General features: G+C 44.3%; 1 protein-coding gene across 2 annotated transcripts in view; it reads left to right on the top strand.

The window, feature by feature from the left end:
• The window catches only part of AFF1 (ALF transcription elongation factor 1), a 67,045-nt gene extending 57,265 nt beyond the window's left edge, over window positions 1-9,780 (top strand). For both annotated transcript variants that reach the window (XM_058837203.1, XM_058837202.1), the window contains exons 14-21: window positions 100-188; window positions 835-898; window positions 1,717-1,853; window positions 2,085-2,156; window positions 2,770-2,863; window positions 2,965-3,008; window positions 3,778-4,022; window positions 6,633-9,780. In XM_058837203.1, the coding sequence (XP_058693186.1) occupies window positions 100-188; window positions 835-898; window positions 1,717-1,853; window positions 2,085-2,156; window positions 2,770-2,863; window positions 2,965-3,008; window positions 3,778-4,022; window positions 6,633-6,754 (867 nt within the window). In that variant the 3' untranslated portion in view covers window positions 6,755-9,780. The remainder of the gene's footprint in view (window positions 1-99; window positions 189-834; window positions 899-1,716; window positions 1,854-2,084; window positions 2,157-2,769; window positions 2,864-2,964; window positions 3,009-3,777; window positions 4,023-6,632) is intronic.
• The last annotated feature ends 5,430 nt before the right edge of the window (window positions 9,781-15,210 follow it).

Below are 15,210 nucleotides of genomic sequence, written 5' to 3'. Positions count from 1 at the left end.
GGGACAGATAAACATTTTCACTTGAAATTTAGGAAAGCCGAGCTTTGGAATTGGTTTAGGCGTTTCTCTCTAACCAGCTTTAGCTCTGTTCTTTTCCAGGGATCTGGTGATGTCACAAAGCCTTTCCCAGTGCCTTCTTTGCCAAATGTTACCTCTAAGCCAAGAAGACCTCTGCTCAAGTTTGAAATGTAAGTTTGTGTTTGACACCTCTCATCTTTACTTTCTGAAGACACAAGGCAGGGCTGGTTATGAGGCCACCCCCGCTTCTGCTTTTTCATGAGCAGTTCTTTGGGAGGAAAGAGAGGGGGAGAGATGTGTGAGATCTGCCCTGTACTGCCTTCTCATGCCTACCCACCACAAAGTAAAGGTTTACAAGAAAGCAAAGTTTCACAACAGTTTTGGTTTGAGGGAAGCTACTCTGGAAATTAGGGACCACCTCTCTTGTAAGCAGGTAACTTGAATGCAAGTTTTGGTCTCAGATAAGTGTGTGGCTGCTGCCAAATTTTCTTTCAATTAAAATTTATTTAATTAAATAAAATTTCAATTTCATTTTCAATAAAATCAAAAGTTTCAGTTAAAATGTATTTATGGGTCTGTACTTGAGGAATGATAGATATTGTAACTACAATCTTTCCATGGGAATGAGAAAATTAACTTGCTTCCATAGAAGCCAAATTTCTGGGTTTTTTTTACTTCTAAGTGTAACTTTCAATATTATTCCAACATATATTTTTAAAGAAATCAATCAACCCATAGCATCTTCTAGATAAGAAGGTAAAACTAATAATTATCCTACCCTTTTTCATCTGTTTTTCCCCTCTGTCCCCAATTCAGGCAGCATTCAAAGGAATACTACATTGAACAGGCCCAGAGGCTGAAGCACAAAGCTGATGCAATGGTAAGTCTTGACCTTGTGCTGATGAGCGTGTTGGCCAGCTCCTGCGCTCAGCCCTGGTAGCTGTGTGTGTGGGGATGAGGTTCACTGGCTACCATGACCTGCATACATGGAGTGTGTTCAGTCATGTTGGGAGGCTGCCTTTATTTGCCAGAGGTTCAGATGTTTCCCTTTGATACAAACAAACATCTAGATAATGGGATTCAGAACTGGCATTGTTGGGGGCTAGCTTCTCAGAGCTATAAAAGCACCCCTGGAGAACAGATGGAACAGTTAGTTTTAAGACAGTTTAAACAAGTCAGAAAAGTCAGGATCCTGGCAGTTACTGAGTTGCTGGTGACTGAGATTTGAAAGTGGTCTTGGCAGATCTGATTTTCTCTGCTCTGTGCAGTTTAACAGCGTGCACAAGTGAACATGTTGCTTTGCTAATTATGGCAGATAATTATCTCGGTCAGATAATGTCCATTTGCTACTTTCTGTTTACCTGTGAAAATGAAGTGAGGGAATACTGCACTGGGAAATGCCCCTGTGCCTCGCAGAAGGCAAGCCTCTAAGACCAGACAAAAGTATCTAAAAACATGAAGATAATAAATTACTCAAGGAAGCCATTGAGCAAAGAGAGACAAATGGAGCATACAAAGCTGATGAGTGGGATCACATTAAGGGTTCAGTTGAGAACCCTTTAATTTTCACCCAGAGGCCAGACTGAAATCTTTTTCTTTCTTCAAATCCTGCTTAACTAGGAAGAAAAGAGAATTCAAGTATGCTTGAGAGAAGTGTGTTTGGTCTTAGTTAAAAAATGAGAATTTTCTTCCCAATAGACTGACAAGACTGGAAAGGCCTTTCAGTACCTGGAAGCTGCCCTTTTATTCATTGAATATGGGATTGCCTTGGAATCAGATGTGCTGGAACCAAAATCAGCTTACAGCATATTCAGTGACACCATAGTTCTCATCAAGTAAGTGGCTTTCAGCGGGTGGCAGTGCAGTGTGTTTGGGGGGGAGGGCCTTTTGATACACAGTCTTCTGCTCAAGATCTTACAAAGTTCTTTGTGCCAGGACTAAGAACTCAGGGCAGGTTTCCTGACTTTCCAACTGGTTTTAGGATGGCATGCACTGTTTTTTCATAAAATATGGGGCTTCAGAGTGCTCTGGTGGCTGACAAGGTCCTGTTTGTTTTGTTTTCCTAGATTCATTATGACTTTGAAACCATTTGCAGACTCCTCAGTCTCTTCACACGGAAAAATCTTTGCTGTGTTACAGTGAGTAACTGTTTCTGTTCCTTTGTGCGCTGCTTTGAAACTTGATAAAGGGAAAGATCCATTGCTTCTACAGCCGAAGGAATGAGTTAAATGGGAGCTAGAGTTATGCAAGGAAGGAAAAACAATATAAAGGAACAGAAAAAAAAACCAGTATAAAGACTAGAATGAATTGAAACATCTCTAAAGTAAGCTGGGAGATCACAAGGGACCACATGCAGAAGGCATAGACTTTAAATTTTTATCTGCTGGTAACTTGAGTGCACATAAGGGCTTTCACCTGAGGTGAAAGAATGTGATTTGGCTGCCTGTGTTTGAGCTATGTAACTGAAGCTGTAGCTGAACGTGGCACTTCTGGATGGGGCTTACTCAGCCCTTTGGCACCTCTCAGAGCCTGGACACCTGTTGGTGCGAAAGACCAGAGAAGGCCCTTCCTTGTTCCTTTCTTTCCCCTGTGATTTTTGTTTTTCACAAAGTCTTTCTTTACCATGATCAGGAGGAGAAATTTTGAGCTCTCTTGACCTTCCAGTGTAGCTGAGGTTTTCCTGCCTCCATCCCACAAGGCTGATGAGGGCTGGGCACAAGCACTGACACTCCGGTATGTTTCTGTCCACAGCATGCGCTGCCAGTCCATTCTGCACATGGCAATGTTTGGTTACAAAAAAGACACTGCAATGAGGTATTCCAGACTCCTGAATGACCACTTCAAGGTAGGGCACAGGTATCACTAAGCTGCCAGCTGATGGCTGTGGTAGTTACTGATGTCAGCTGAACAATCCACAACTAACTAGACTTTTATTCCTTGCTGCAGAGTAATTTCAGAGTAATACAAGCACCTTCTCCAGGTGTTGCAAGGTAAGATTTAAAATTTTCTTAGTATGTATCTGTGTTTCAATGACAATGAGTAAGAGCTTTTCTGAGTTTTTTGGTCATTTAATGTGGCAGACAGCTATCAGGTTGTCTTTCAAAATCTATGGCTGAGAGAAGGTTGTTTGGACTTTGACAGTGGTGCTGATTCCAGTTACATTTTTTGGCCACCTTGCACAGGATAGTTCATTGAGGAGTGAATGGTCTCTTGAGAGCAGTGGTGGAAACCCTGTCATACCAGTGACTAAAATTAGGTTGGTTGAAGTGGTGGGGTTGTGATGAGCCAGGCTGTGTCTGGAAGGCAGCCGGCTGACCACATTTAGCTGCCCTGGGTCTATAAATAAGTGTGTGTAGGCTGACCTGGCTGCTCTGCGGAGCTGCCAGAAGCTCCAGCCTCCACAGGAGGGGAGCTTCAGTGTGCCTGATTTGGAAGGCATTAGGGAAAACACTTGGGCAATCTGGTGAAAGACTTTCACAAGTAGGTGTAGATTTTGGAAGTTGGATGGATGACCCTTTTCAGTGTCTGGTCCCACATTTTCTCTGGTTGAGTAGAGTCCTTCGAAATTGCTTCCAAAAACTTGGCCTTGCCCTCAAAGTACAATTGCTTGTGCTGTAGCTGAACATCTCGCTTTTCAGCAGTCCACTCCATGCTGCAGGCCTGGGTGACGCTGGATAGCAGCTGGCATGAGGCAGCCTTGTGGAAAGATGTTTAGGTCTGAAGTAGAATGTTCATGATGGTGTTTCTTTTCTGCTGCAGAAGCACAGGCTTGCCATCTCCTCTTTCTCCAATACCCTCTCCTGCTGGATCTGTGAGTTCTCAGCAGGGATCAAATGATAGCAACGGCATTGGCCACAACAACATTGGCAACAGCACTGGCTCTACTGTCACTGTCTCCTGTCATATCTCCAGTGTCACCTCTTCCTATGTCAACATCACCTCCTATATCCTCCATGCATATGAAATTTGGGAAAAGGCTGATGCACTGGCCAGAAAGAATAAAGGTAAGTTTTTGCCCTTTGTCTTTTCTGTCTCATGGTTATGTGTGTATTTTCTTCAATCCTGATACTCAGTGCAACAAGTGCCATACCTAGAGATCAAAGCATGAAATATGTTGAATATCTCTGCCAGGGCATATTGGCAGAGATACTTGATGGTGATATATTGATGAGTGTTCCCATTAAAAGGTTTTCTTGGCATCCTCAAATGTCCAAGAGCTAAGGGATGACGGTGTCAAGTGCAGGAAATCAGCCAACTTGCTTCGTGGTAACACAAGGAGCGTAAGGGGTTTGGGTTTTTTCTGTCTTTCCTTTTGGGACATGGAGCTTTTCTGAGTTGGTTCACTTTGTTTAAAAGTGTCATTTTGGCCTGTAGCCTTGTGTTTTAGTTTTTGTCAAATTTCCAGGTCATTTTGTCTTGAAAATGGTGAAGCTGGCTTCTCTGCCTAACAGAGAGGCTGAGCAGCACTTGAATTTGAGTCCTTGCTGGGCACATGTCCAGTGTTTGCTAGCAGCAATTCCTAGAATTGCTGCAACTTTTTTTTTGTTTTACTGTTTTGTTGTTAAAAATGTTGTATTGTCCTTTGGTGCAAGCAGTGGTGAATACACAAAAGCCACAGGGTGGGTGCAGTCCAGCCTGTGACCTGCCATCTCACGTGGCCTCAGCAGCGTCGTTTTCCATACAACACCAAGTTTTGTGAGCCAGTGTGGGTGAAGAGATGCCTTGGCGTGACCTGTTGGCAAACTTGCGAAGGAAAATAAGCATAATGTGCCTGGCTGGATTGTTGGAAGGCTGTAGAAATCCACACACTAATGAGGCAGTTGCTGAAAATCAAAAGGCTTTCCAAGTCACCTATGAATAAAAAACTGGTTGTTGGCTGTTCTTTGGGCAAATCTGTGCTTGCAGCAGCAGTTCATGTGTGGCATTTTTGATTCTGTCCTCAAAAGGCTGATAAAAGACTGTCACATAGAAGCAGTGGATGCTGCTAATAAGCCAGAGGAGTGAGTCATGGAGGAAAATGTGTGGGAGGGCAGCCTGAGCACAGTCTTGCATCAGTCAAGACTAAATTCAAAACATGCTCTGTGTGGCTGGTCCTGAAGTAGGGGGATGATGACTGGGGTACTAAATACTCTATAGGGAGTGGATCTGTGCAGGAGACCGGTAAATACTCATGTAGGCTTGGTGGTGGTGTCACTGTTCAGGACACTTGGAGGCCTTTCAGAACTGGAATGTACTGATAATCAGTGTAATATACAAAATGAATAAAAAAGGCCACATCTTTGATTCTTTTGTGCGATTCATGGGGCATAAGAAGAGGAAGAAAGAGCAGCAGCCTTTAGTTATCAAGATCATATAAGCAGGGAAGTCCTAAGCTATTGGAAAGCAGTGAGCTGTAACTGCTGTCCAAGTCACTGGTGCAGAGCTGAAGTGCCTTCTGGAGTGTCCACTGACAGCCCCTCACTGTAACTCAGAGCAGCACTGTGGATCACGAGGCTGTAACAAGTTGTCTTCAGCCTCTGATCTCCTCCTGCAAGGACAAGCTGAGGCTGCAGGCATGGATGTGAAGTCCTCCTTTCACATGATGCTGTGCTGACAGATCAGGTTATCTGTTTGCTCAGACAGGGGCTTTGAATTCCTTCTATTCCCCATGGAGGGCATGGATTCTGTAAACAAAAGGAAGATCAGAGGGAGCGTGCTCTCTGCTTCTGCAGCAGCAAGTATTAGAAAGGAAGTGTTGTGCATTCTGAAGAGCTCCTTGCACAGCCAAGCAGAGTTCTTCCACCTCTAGCTTCAGTCTTTGGGTATCAAAAAAGAGAGCTGTCTCTAGAGAATGACCAGTTTCTGAAAAGGTATTTAGCAACATGGTTGAGCTGGAGAGTGAGGGACTGGGCTCGTGTCAGTGGGAGGTAGGAATGTCTTGGAAGGGTGACTGCAAAGGAATAGGTGTGAGAATTTCTCACAGCTCATGGTCACCTGCACAGATGATTGCCAGCACAGAGCAGGGCTTGCAGCCTGCCAGCCCCTCACAGAAGGGTCAGGTGTGCTGCAGGAGCCTCCTCCTGTGTGGGAGGAGGAGCGGGATGCCTGGAGTTGGTGGTGGGATGGGAGGAATGTGAGATCTGCCTGACATGCTCAGCTATAAGCAATCCAAACCAGAGCTGTATAGTCTGGCAAGCTGCACAAGTAGAAAAATTCTGGTGTCTCCAAGGTTTGAGGATGGATGAAGGAAAGGGACCACAGCTGTGTGTGCTTCTGGGTGCTGCTCAGGAAGACACTCAAATTTGTCCTCTTTAGAACTTGGGAGAAGCTTGAAGCAGGGACTGTGGTGCGAACGCCCAAACTTTTGCCTCCCTACCGCAGAGTCTCTGTGTTCTTTAAAGTCAGGACATGAGGAGGTGGCTCAGTGTGTGTTAATGTGTTTTCCTGTTGCCTGCATTGCCTGCTGTGCTTGTCACCCTTCCCAGCCCCGTGACACTGCTGAGCTGTCTGCATTAGCACAGTTTAACAGGACTGGCCAGCTGACTGTGTGCTGCTGCTGTCACTCCTCGCCTGTCAGGTGTGCCTGGTGTATGAAATCAACCAAATGTTTTCTCTCTCTCTCCCTTTTTTCCTAGAGTTTTTTTCTGAACTCAGCAGAGCGACGAGTGCTCTGGCACTGACCAGTAGCCTGACAGACCTGGTACACTACATCAGACAGGGATTACAGTGGCTGAGACTGGAAGCAAATATGCCTTAACTGGTGGTTGAATACCTTGAAGTTTTTTTGCACTTTTGAAGCCTCAGAAACAGTTTAATTTTTTTTTTTTTAATTGTTCAATACAAAGCACCTGCAAGGGAAAATATTTTAAATAAAGTTGGAAGTTATCTGGTTACACTGGAAAACCCTTGAACTGTGTTTTTCTAGGGTAGCACTTTGCTACCTTGAAAAAGAAGAGACGGAGGATGGCACCTTCCTTTAAAACAATGAAGTGCAATGAATTGTCTGAATGGCCCGATGTATTGATGGTCTATAAACATTTCTGTCACAAATAACCAGCTGGACAATAATTGCACATGATGCTGACAAGAAGGAAATCTGCCCCCAGAGGTGGTTATGCAACACCCCGCAGTCTGCAGCAGTTGTGTGCCCAGTCAACATGCCAGAGTTGTTTCTGCAAGCACAGATGCAATCTTTGGTGTCTTTGTTCCTCGGAGAGCAAGTAGCAACCTCCTCAAGCACCAAACAGCATTATGTTACAGGAAAAACAGCAAAAGTATCTGCTCTGCCTGCTTTCCAACCTCACCCTCCTGCTTTTGTCAGCCAGCTGACATAACTGAGGAAGCCACTGCCTTCAGTGCTGCAAGTTTTCTTTTCAAGTCGTCACTGCTTTGGTCCTCCACGCTGTGCTCTCATGCACATCCATGCCATGGGCACTCCAGCTGTGTTACTGAGGGGCTGGCTCAGCTTTAGCCTTGCAAGTCAAACACAGTTGGGGTGGCAAAACGACGTGGTGTGTCTGCCTCTCTGCTGAGAGATGTCACCATGAGGATTCTTTGTTGGGCTGATTTTTGTCATTTTGGTGGGTGGGGTTGGAAAGCTGCACTGGTTCACTGTGATTGCTTGAAGATGGTTCTAAGAGCTTCCATGGGAAGGAATTGCTTCTGGTTAAAGAGGGGTTAAGTGGCTGAATGCGGAACATAAGATACATTTTGCATTTAGATATTTGCCTACAACCATTGAGGGCCTTGGTGAGTATCTAAGAGCAGGATTTGTACCAAAGTAGGGTCGTCTTCATGTGGGAGACAACTCACATATTCTCTCAGCCATGCTATAGGATGAGCCCAGTGATTTAGAAACCTATCAAGGGAACAAGAAAGGGAATAATGAGCTGTTTCCAAACATTATTTTCCTTGTCACAGTATCAGTGAAGGCAGCACCCATGGCATTTGTGTATTCAGTGAGATGACACCCTTCTCTACTCAAAGATTCCTTGTGGTGTGACAGCAGCATCCTGCCGTTCTCATACATATTAGTGTGCCTTAGCTCACTGGTCCCCTCTCACATCCCTCACCCTCTCTCTGACAGACCTGTGGGATTGGTGAAGAGAAGGATGGTATCCCAAAATAATTGTGTTTACGAGAAGGAATTTTCCTTTCCACATAATTTCACGATTAGGGAGGAACAGGTCTGCAGATGTGCAGAAGTACCCCCCTTGTAAAATACCTGCTTGTGGGTTTGAGGCTTTGAAAATGGACCGTAAATAAATATCAGTGAAAAGGTTTGCACTTCCAAAAGTAGTTTCTGCAGAAATGGCCCCTGCCATGGGGAAGCCTGGGCTCTTCTGGGTTCTGGGAGGAGGTGATGGGAGCATGCTTGTCCCAAGCACAGTGGAGCTCTCCTGTCACCTTCCCTGGCAGTGCAGGACCACCGGGATCATGGCTGGGCCTTTCTGCTCCTTGAAGGGATTGGCCTTTTATGTTCACTTTGTTAAAAGCCTCAGAGCATTTCAGGGATCAGCTGTCCTAACAAGTGGAAGGAAGATCCATGTCTCCCCTTCCCATTTTACCTATCAAGCTTATCAAGTGCTTGCACTCCTCCCCACTGGAGCAGAGACTGCTCAGAGTAAGCAGGGACAGAGAAGGGCTCAGCATTAAATGTTTTGTTCTCAGGAAGTGTGGGGATGGGCAGCCAGCCTGGAGGCTGGAGTGCACTTTGGAACTTGATCCCAGACCGGTGGATCGATGCCACCTTTGGACTTTGTCTTCAGACAAAGCTATTTCTAGGATCACCAGCTAAGGAGGAGGAGGAGGAAAGACAAAAGCTTTATTGAACCCAGAAACCACCGTGGGAGCCTGCAGGAACTATAGCAGAGTGTAAGGGGAAGCATAAAGGGCAGCAGGGACAGGGGTGTCCTGGTACTTTCCTTCTGTGTGCATCCACGTCCCTCCCTGCTGCCGGGAGAGGTGCTGCTGTGCAGAAGTGGTTGTGTGAGGGCTGCTCCCATTCCCAGGACAAACTCCCCTGGGCTTCGCAGGAAAGAACACCACTTTGTGTCACAGGTGTGCGGGGGCTCTTTGGGGGCTCTCAGTTGGAAAGCAATCTGTGGAAGCATCACTCCCAAGCTCCACAGCAGGAAGGTAGGTTTTGTTTCAGGACACAGAGAAAGACTGTTCAAATAATAGGAAATTTTAAGAAAAGCCATCATATTTCAACCCTGAGCCAGGTCAGAGGCCTGCAGAACGTTAGGAAGAAAGCTCATCATTTTCACCTGGGCCTATTCAGGCCTTTAAAAAAAGCAAACAAAAAATAAATAAAAACAGAAATCAAAGTGTAGCAGTGGAGGAAATAGCATTTGCCATTAAGAAGCAAACCATTAACCCAAGGAAAATCAGGGGTGATTGTTTAATCCCAGAAAGAAAGGAGGCAGCTATGGTGGCAAAGCAGCATCATTTCCATGCAATATTTATTTAAAAGAAATAATAATACATGTGTTGAAATTGTCAAATGTTCTATTTTTAAGATGCCATTTATTTAATAGTTGAAAACCCCACTTACATGGTGATAGAGATCTATTCTGTAACTGAAAGTCAAAGTCTGACTGCAATGCCCTTGTTTTTGGTTTTGTCCTCTCCCCTCCCTCTTGGTTTCCACGATAAATCTGTACATCTTATTTTGGGGATGTATGTCCCTCTTGTATATAACCTTTTCTGCCCTGCGTGTGATGGAATTTCTGAGATGGTTGATTCATATGGGGGAAATAAACAATAAATGAATGTTTGTTATGAGGTGTTTCAAGAGTCCTTGTGTTCTCAGCTTCTTGCAGAGAAATTCTAGTGTAGCTTTTCTCTGAATGGCCTTAGTGTTTTCCTTCTGAATGAGGTTTAGGTATGAATTTCTGTACAAGAAGTCTCTTGTTGCCTTTGCTGCCCTGCTTGCTGCCCCTTGCCCTTTCCTTAATGACCAAAAGTGGTGCAAATGTAGATGCTCAGAGTGGCAGGAGCGTCATCACTTGGGACACATTCCTCCCACCCTCCCAAATCCCATGTGCTGGGCCAGCTGCTGAATCCAGCTCAGAGCCTGGCTCTGAGCACTCCCTGACAGAAACATCCCACAGGTTGGTTTCAGACAATCCAAGGTAAATTAGAAACCAGGAGACAAGGCAGAGAAGTGGTGGCTGAAGGGTCCTGCTGTGTGTTTGCCACAAAGGTCTTGCAGGGCTCCGTTTGTGGGTTGCTTTCTGAAGGGCTGTGAGGAGGATTTCCCTCAGGGAATCCCACAGGATTTTGTGCTCTGTGGCAGCAATGGTTGTGCAAGGGGATCTCTGCCACTTGCACTTCTTGGTAGAAGCTTTTTCCCACCTTTTGTTTTCTATCAGGCAACGTAGCTGTCCTTGGAAGAGTGGTTTTGGCATTTCTGTGCACTGTTGGGATATAATTTGTGTGTGAGATTCAGGTCTATTCTGCAGCAAGCATTGCCCCCATGATGCTTGCTAATAGTGGATGTGGTTTTCTCATGCACTGTGTAAATTGTAGAGGATACTGACGCCGACTTTAATACCCACTGGAAATGCTGCTGGTACAGGTGCTGTGCATAGACATGCTGTCTTGCATCGTGGCCAGTGCAGGGCTGGGGCAAAGCAGGCAGGGTTAATTTTGGGGGTGGGATGGAAATGGGGTTGAACATGCCAGCAGGGAGGGCATCCAAAAGCCAGGCAGGATGTGGGGCTATAGCAAGTGTTGGCTGCCCTGCTTGGCTTTCTGCCCAGGGCAGTGGCCCCTCTGGGCTAACACAGCCAAAAATATTTTTTCAATAATACTTTGTTGTAGTTTCTTTAATTATTGAGTCTTTATTGCCCAAACCTAATTTTGCAGCCCTGTTTAATTTATTTTGAGATTTGTTATTGATTATAGATGAGCTTGCATTCTGTCTTTGGCTCAGCTTATCCTTTTCAAAGACAAATGTCATTTTTGGCAGAACAGCTGAGTTAAAGTCGATTGCACTTTTTCAGTCCTGTGCTGCTCTCCAAACACTAAAATAGCCCCTGTGCTTTCCTTACATTAATTGCAGTTTCAGCAACCCCTGTCACAAAAAACCAGCACCGTTCCTGGGCTATCATCAACCTTTCTGAATGTGTTTCCATAACCTTTGTGTTCCTGAAAGTTGTGCACTTTACAAGAGCAGTGTGCACTCACTGCTGCTTTGTCGTGTATTTTGTCAAGGTGTGGGGATCCCAGATTTACTGCTGGGTTTTCCTCCTCTCCTGCTCAGTATTGCCTGAGGCTATGGGGTTTTTTGGGTCTAGCCCTTCATGTAGCAGCATTAAGGCTGTGTTTTATACTGTCAGAGACATTTACAAAACTTGTAGATTGTTTATTGAAATCTTGATTTTACTGCTGGCCAGTTGCATATGAAGAAATACGTGTCAATGGGAAAAATAGTTTAGATTTTTTTTTTTTTTTTTCAGTCTCCAAGTAATAAAATGCATCTGTTTTTCACTTGTTCCATGTGGGGCTTTTCCCAGTTGCCTGCTGTACCTTTTCACTTGGAACCTATAGCTGTGGTAAAGTCAAGTCTTTGTTTAATTTTTCATTTGAAAGAATCAGAAAATCCTGTCAGTTTAACAACTGCGAAGGAGTGATCACTTAGACAATGTAGTGCCTTGGGAGTCATTGTAATCTTTTGGACCAGGGAGGCTGTGGGCAAAAGGTAGCTGGGCTCCAGCCCAGGCCGTGAAATACTGTGCAGGCAGATCAGAACCTGGAGGGCATTAGGGGTGTGAATCTTGCAGTCAATGCTCAAAATCTTTTCTAAGATTTTTGTCCCACACAGGTGGGAGAAGTGAGCCTTTGATTTAGATTATATTCAGTGCTAATTGAAATAGTAAACTGAGTGCAGGTAGTAGATTAGACTAAACAGTCTGGCTAAGGCAAGAGAAATCTGCAGATCACGGGCACAGCATTTATTTTAGCACACAAAACCTGCCTCTTGACAGCTAGTGGATTTTCTGTGATGATAATTAAACAAGAGGCAAACAGTTCATTGTATTTCTGTAGCCAGTGGAAGATAAGAATCACTCCAGACAGAGGCATTACTTCCCCCTGCTATTATTTTGTGAAAGGGCAAGATTTGCTCTGGAAAACAGAAAATCCCACACTGCAATTTGGTAGCTGACACAGCACAGTTCAGACATGGTCCTGGTGCATCCCTGTTCCTCTGCTGTGATTCCTTGGCACTGTGTGAGAGGGACAGAACATGCACCACAACTGTGCAATGACTGGTGGCAACTGGAAAATGGCAAACTTGTTTGCAAGAACATTGGTAAAGAAATAAATGTAGATTTATTTTTTTTTAATATCATTTTTTAAGTGCTCCAAGGGCAAATTAATTCTCCTAATAAATGCAGCAGTATGGGAAAATGGGATACAAGAGCTTAAATCCTTTAAAACACAAATGTATGTTTAAAGCTGAGGATATAGAAAATTCTATAATAAAACTAAAAAAAAGTGAAGAGAAATTAAACCTCTGATTTTATGTCCAATGACTGTAGAAGTTCAGGCTTGGGAAACTGGGTTAGGTAGAAGGAGGCTGGGTAGTATAGCTCTTGTGTCTTGGCTGAGGGCAGGCAGTAAAACGTGCTGTTACTGTTGTGATTGAAAACTCTCCTAAATAGGAATTTAATAAGTGATTCCCTCTTTTCACAGAAAATTTTATGACATAGAGTTTCAGTGTAGCAGTCGAATATGAAAGAAGATTGTGCAGATGACAGGTAGCCAGAGCAACAGAGCTGCAGCAATCTGCTCTCATGAAAAAAAAATCGTCTGGTAATTATTTTTCATCATTGAGGTGAACAAATCATCTCCTTGATTTGTTCATCAAATTAGGAGTTCTTGGAATTGATGATTTGTATCTTATCAATGATGTGCTGATTTAAATTTATTTTTTTTTAGATTAATTGTGTCTCTTTGAGATGATTTATTACCACATTCATTCACCATCTGATGGGCAGCTTTTTCTTACATGAAATTTTCCGGAATCAGCTGTACTTTGAAGGAAATATAAAGAATCTGTCATTTGTAGAGATGGGCTGTGGTGTTTTGCTGGCTACAGCACTCCAATGTCAATTTGTTTTTCTCATCCCATTAACTAATAATTTACATGTGAAATTCTTGTTGCAGAGGCGGCGCTCCAGGAGCTCTCCTGTCTGGACTGGTAAAGAGTCTCCCTGAATTTCCATCACTGCTTAAAATGCTCAAGTCACAGGATTTAATTTCTTGTCACCTTTTTTCATTGAATGTATGAGCCTGCAGCCTTTGGACAGAGCAGCTGCACAGTCTGGCCCTGGTACCTGAGGGCTCCCTGAATGGCTCCTTCTCAGCTGCTGGGCAGGGAATGGGGGTTTGGTGATATTCCGTGTCAGAAAGCCTGTCTGTGCAAGGTAATTACCTGCTTGTCTGAAAGGGAGGGAAAGGGCAGGCACTGATGTCTCCTCTCCCTTCCATCCCCATAGATCAACAGGAACAGCTTCAAATCCCAATTCTTACTACTGCCTCGGCAAGCTGAGAGTAAGAAATCATCTCTCTAGGGAAATTGCAGGTAAGACTGGAGCTGCTGGGAGAGGCTGAGCCAAGGAGAGTCTTGTCAGCACAGGGGTTTGAGGTGAGAGTTGCTGGGGCAGGAAGCTTACCCTGAGTGAGGTGACTCCTGACTCTAGACTCAGCTGGTCCTACAGCTGAGCTGTCATGGCCAGTGACTCCAGGGGACGATGGTAAAGCCTGCATGGAAAAACCCCAATTGCAGAAGTGAAGCCAAAGCTATTGATTTAATACTATTATTTTCAGGTTGAATAATCCAGTGTCTTCTGTGACTGTACATTGAGGTGTCTCTTCAAATAATTTAAAGTATGCAAAGACATCAAGTTCTGCCCATAATAATTTGATGTTGTATTAGTGATAACAACATTGAAAGGAAGGGAAGCTCTTGAGAGGGTACATAAGGTTTAACTTTTCCAAGCAGCTTCCATGTTCCATTAGAACAGTTGTTTGCCTGGGGCTTGGTGAAGAAAGACAGAAAGAAGAGGAATCAAGTAAGTCCAGTGAAGTGATACAGAAATCAGTTCAGCTAAATACCGAACTGTAAAAAAACAGGGGAGAGTCTTTGGAAGAGAAGCTGCTAGAGTTTCCCATGTCTGTTTTCCTGAGGTCTGCACCTTAGGGGGTTGGCATTTGAGTAAATACCACCCCCAGCCCCATGGATTAGGAGGCATTGTTGTCTCACCTGGGGTTAGGAGCAGATGTGGACAGATTCTTGTACTGCCAGGTGTCCACTTCCTCAGCTTTAGGGAATCTCTTGATTAATCTGTGCCCAAGTGTGTGAAACAGAGCTTGGCTCACCAGGGTACAGTGCAGGTGGATTCTCAGCAGCAGCTCTTGGTCAGGAGGGAATTCACTGTCTCTCCCAGGAACTTTGTTTCATCCTCCAGGTGCAATCAGGGGTTTATTTATGATATTTCTGCAAATGCTCTGCAGTGCAGTGCTAATCTTTGCTCTTTCTGTTTTTGAGATGCAGTCTTGAGCATTTCAACAGGACTTGATGTTGTGATCATTATTTGCTCTAAGAGCTTAGCTACTACAGAAATTGTTATCTGCCACCTCTTTAAGCAGCCAGACCATTTCAGTCCAGGTCTAACAAATGCCAGTTCTTACAGATAAGAAGCAGTGTGGTAGGGCAAAGGCTCAGCTGCTCTTCTGATTAGATTCTGCATGGTTTAACAGGGTTTAATCCAAATCTTAAGGTTTTAATCCAAATCATCCTCACTAATGGTCTCAGGCTACAGTATAGAGGTTACTCAGTTCTGCATTGTACTTTGCCAAAACGTCACAAATTTCTAGAGGAATGACATGTTCTCCCTGCAGATGCCAGGATGCTTTTTCCAGGTTCTCGGCCATGTTGCACTGGGAGAGACAAGCCCCAAGGCAGTGATACCAAGCTGTTTCCTTCTCACATCAGCTCACCTCTCCCTGCAAATGTCATGATCTTCCTAAAAATCTAGAGGGCTTTTAAAAAGAAATGTTTTCTATTGGCTTTGAGCTCAGGTTGGTTTGCAGAAGAAATTACTTCAAGGCCCTGACTGAACCTAAGGGGTTCCTGTTCTTCAAAGGGGAGTTTCATAAATCAAGATTCTGTCTACTCCCATGCTGGTTTTCTTCCTCCTC

Source organism: Poecile atricapillus, chromosome 4, assembly GCF_030490865.1.
Source record: "Poecile atricapillus isolate bPoeAtr1 chromosome 4, bPoeAtr1.hap1, whole genome shotgun sequence".
NCBI classification, from domain to species: Eukaryota; Metazoa; Chordata; class Aves; order Passeriformes; family Paridae; genus Poecile; species Poecile atricapillus.
Note: the sequence above shows the minus strand (reverse complement) of the source record. Positions and strands in the feature narration are given on the sequence as shown.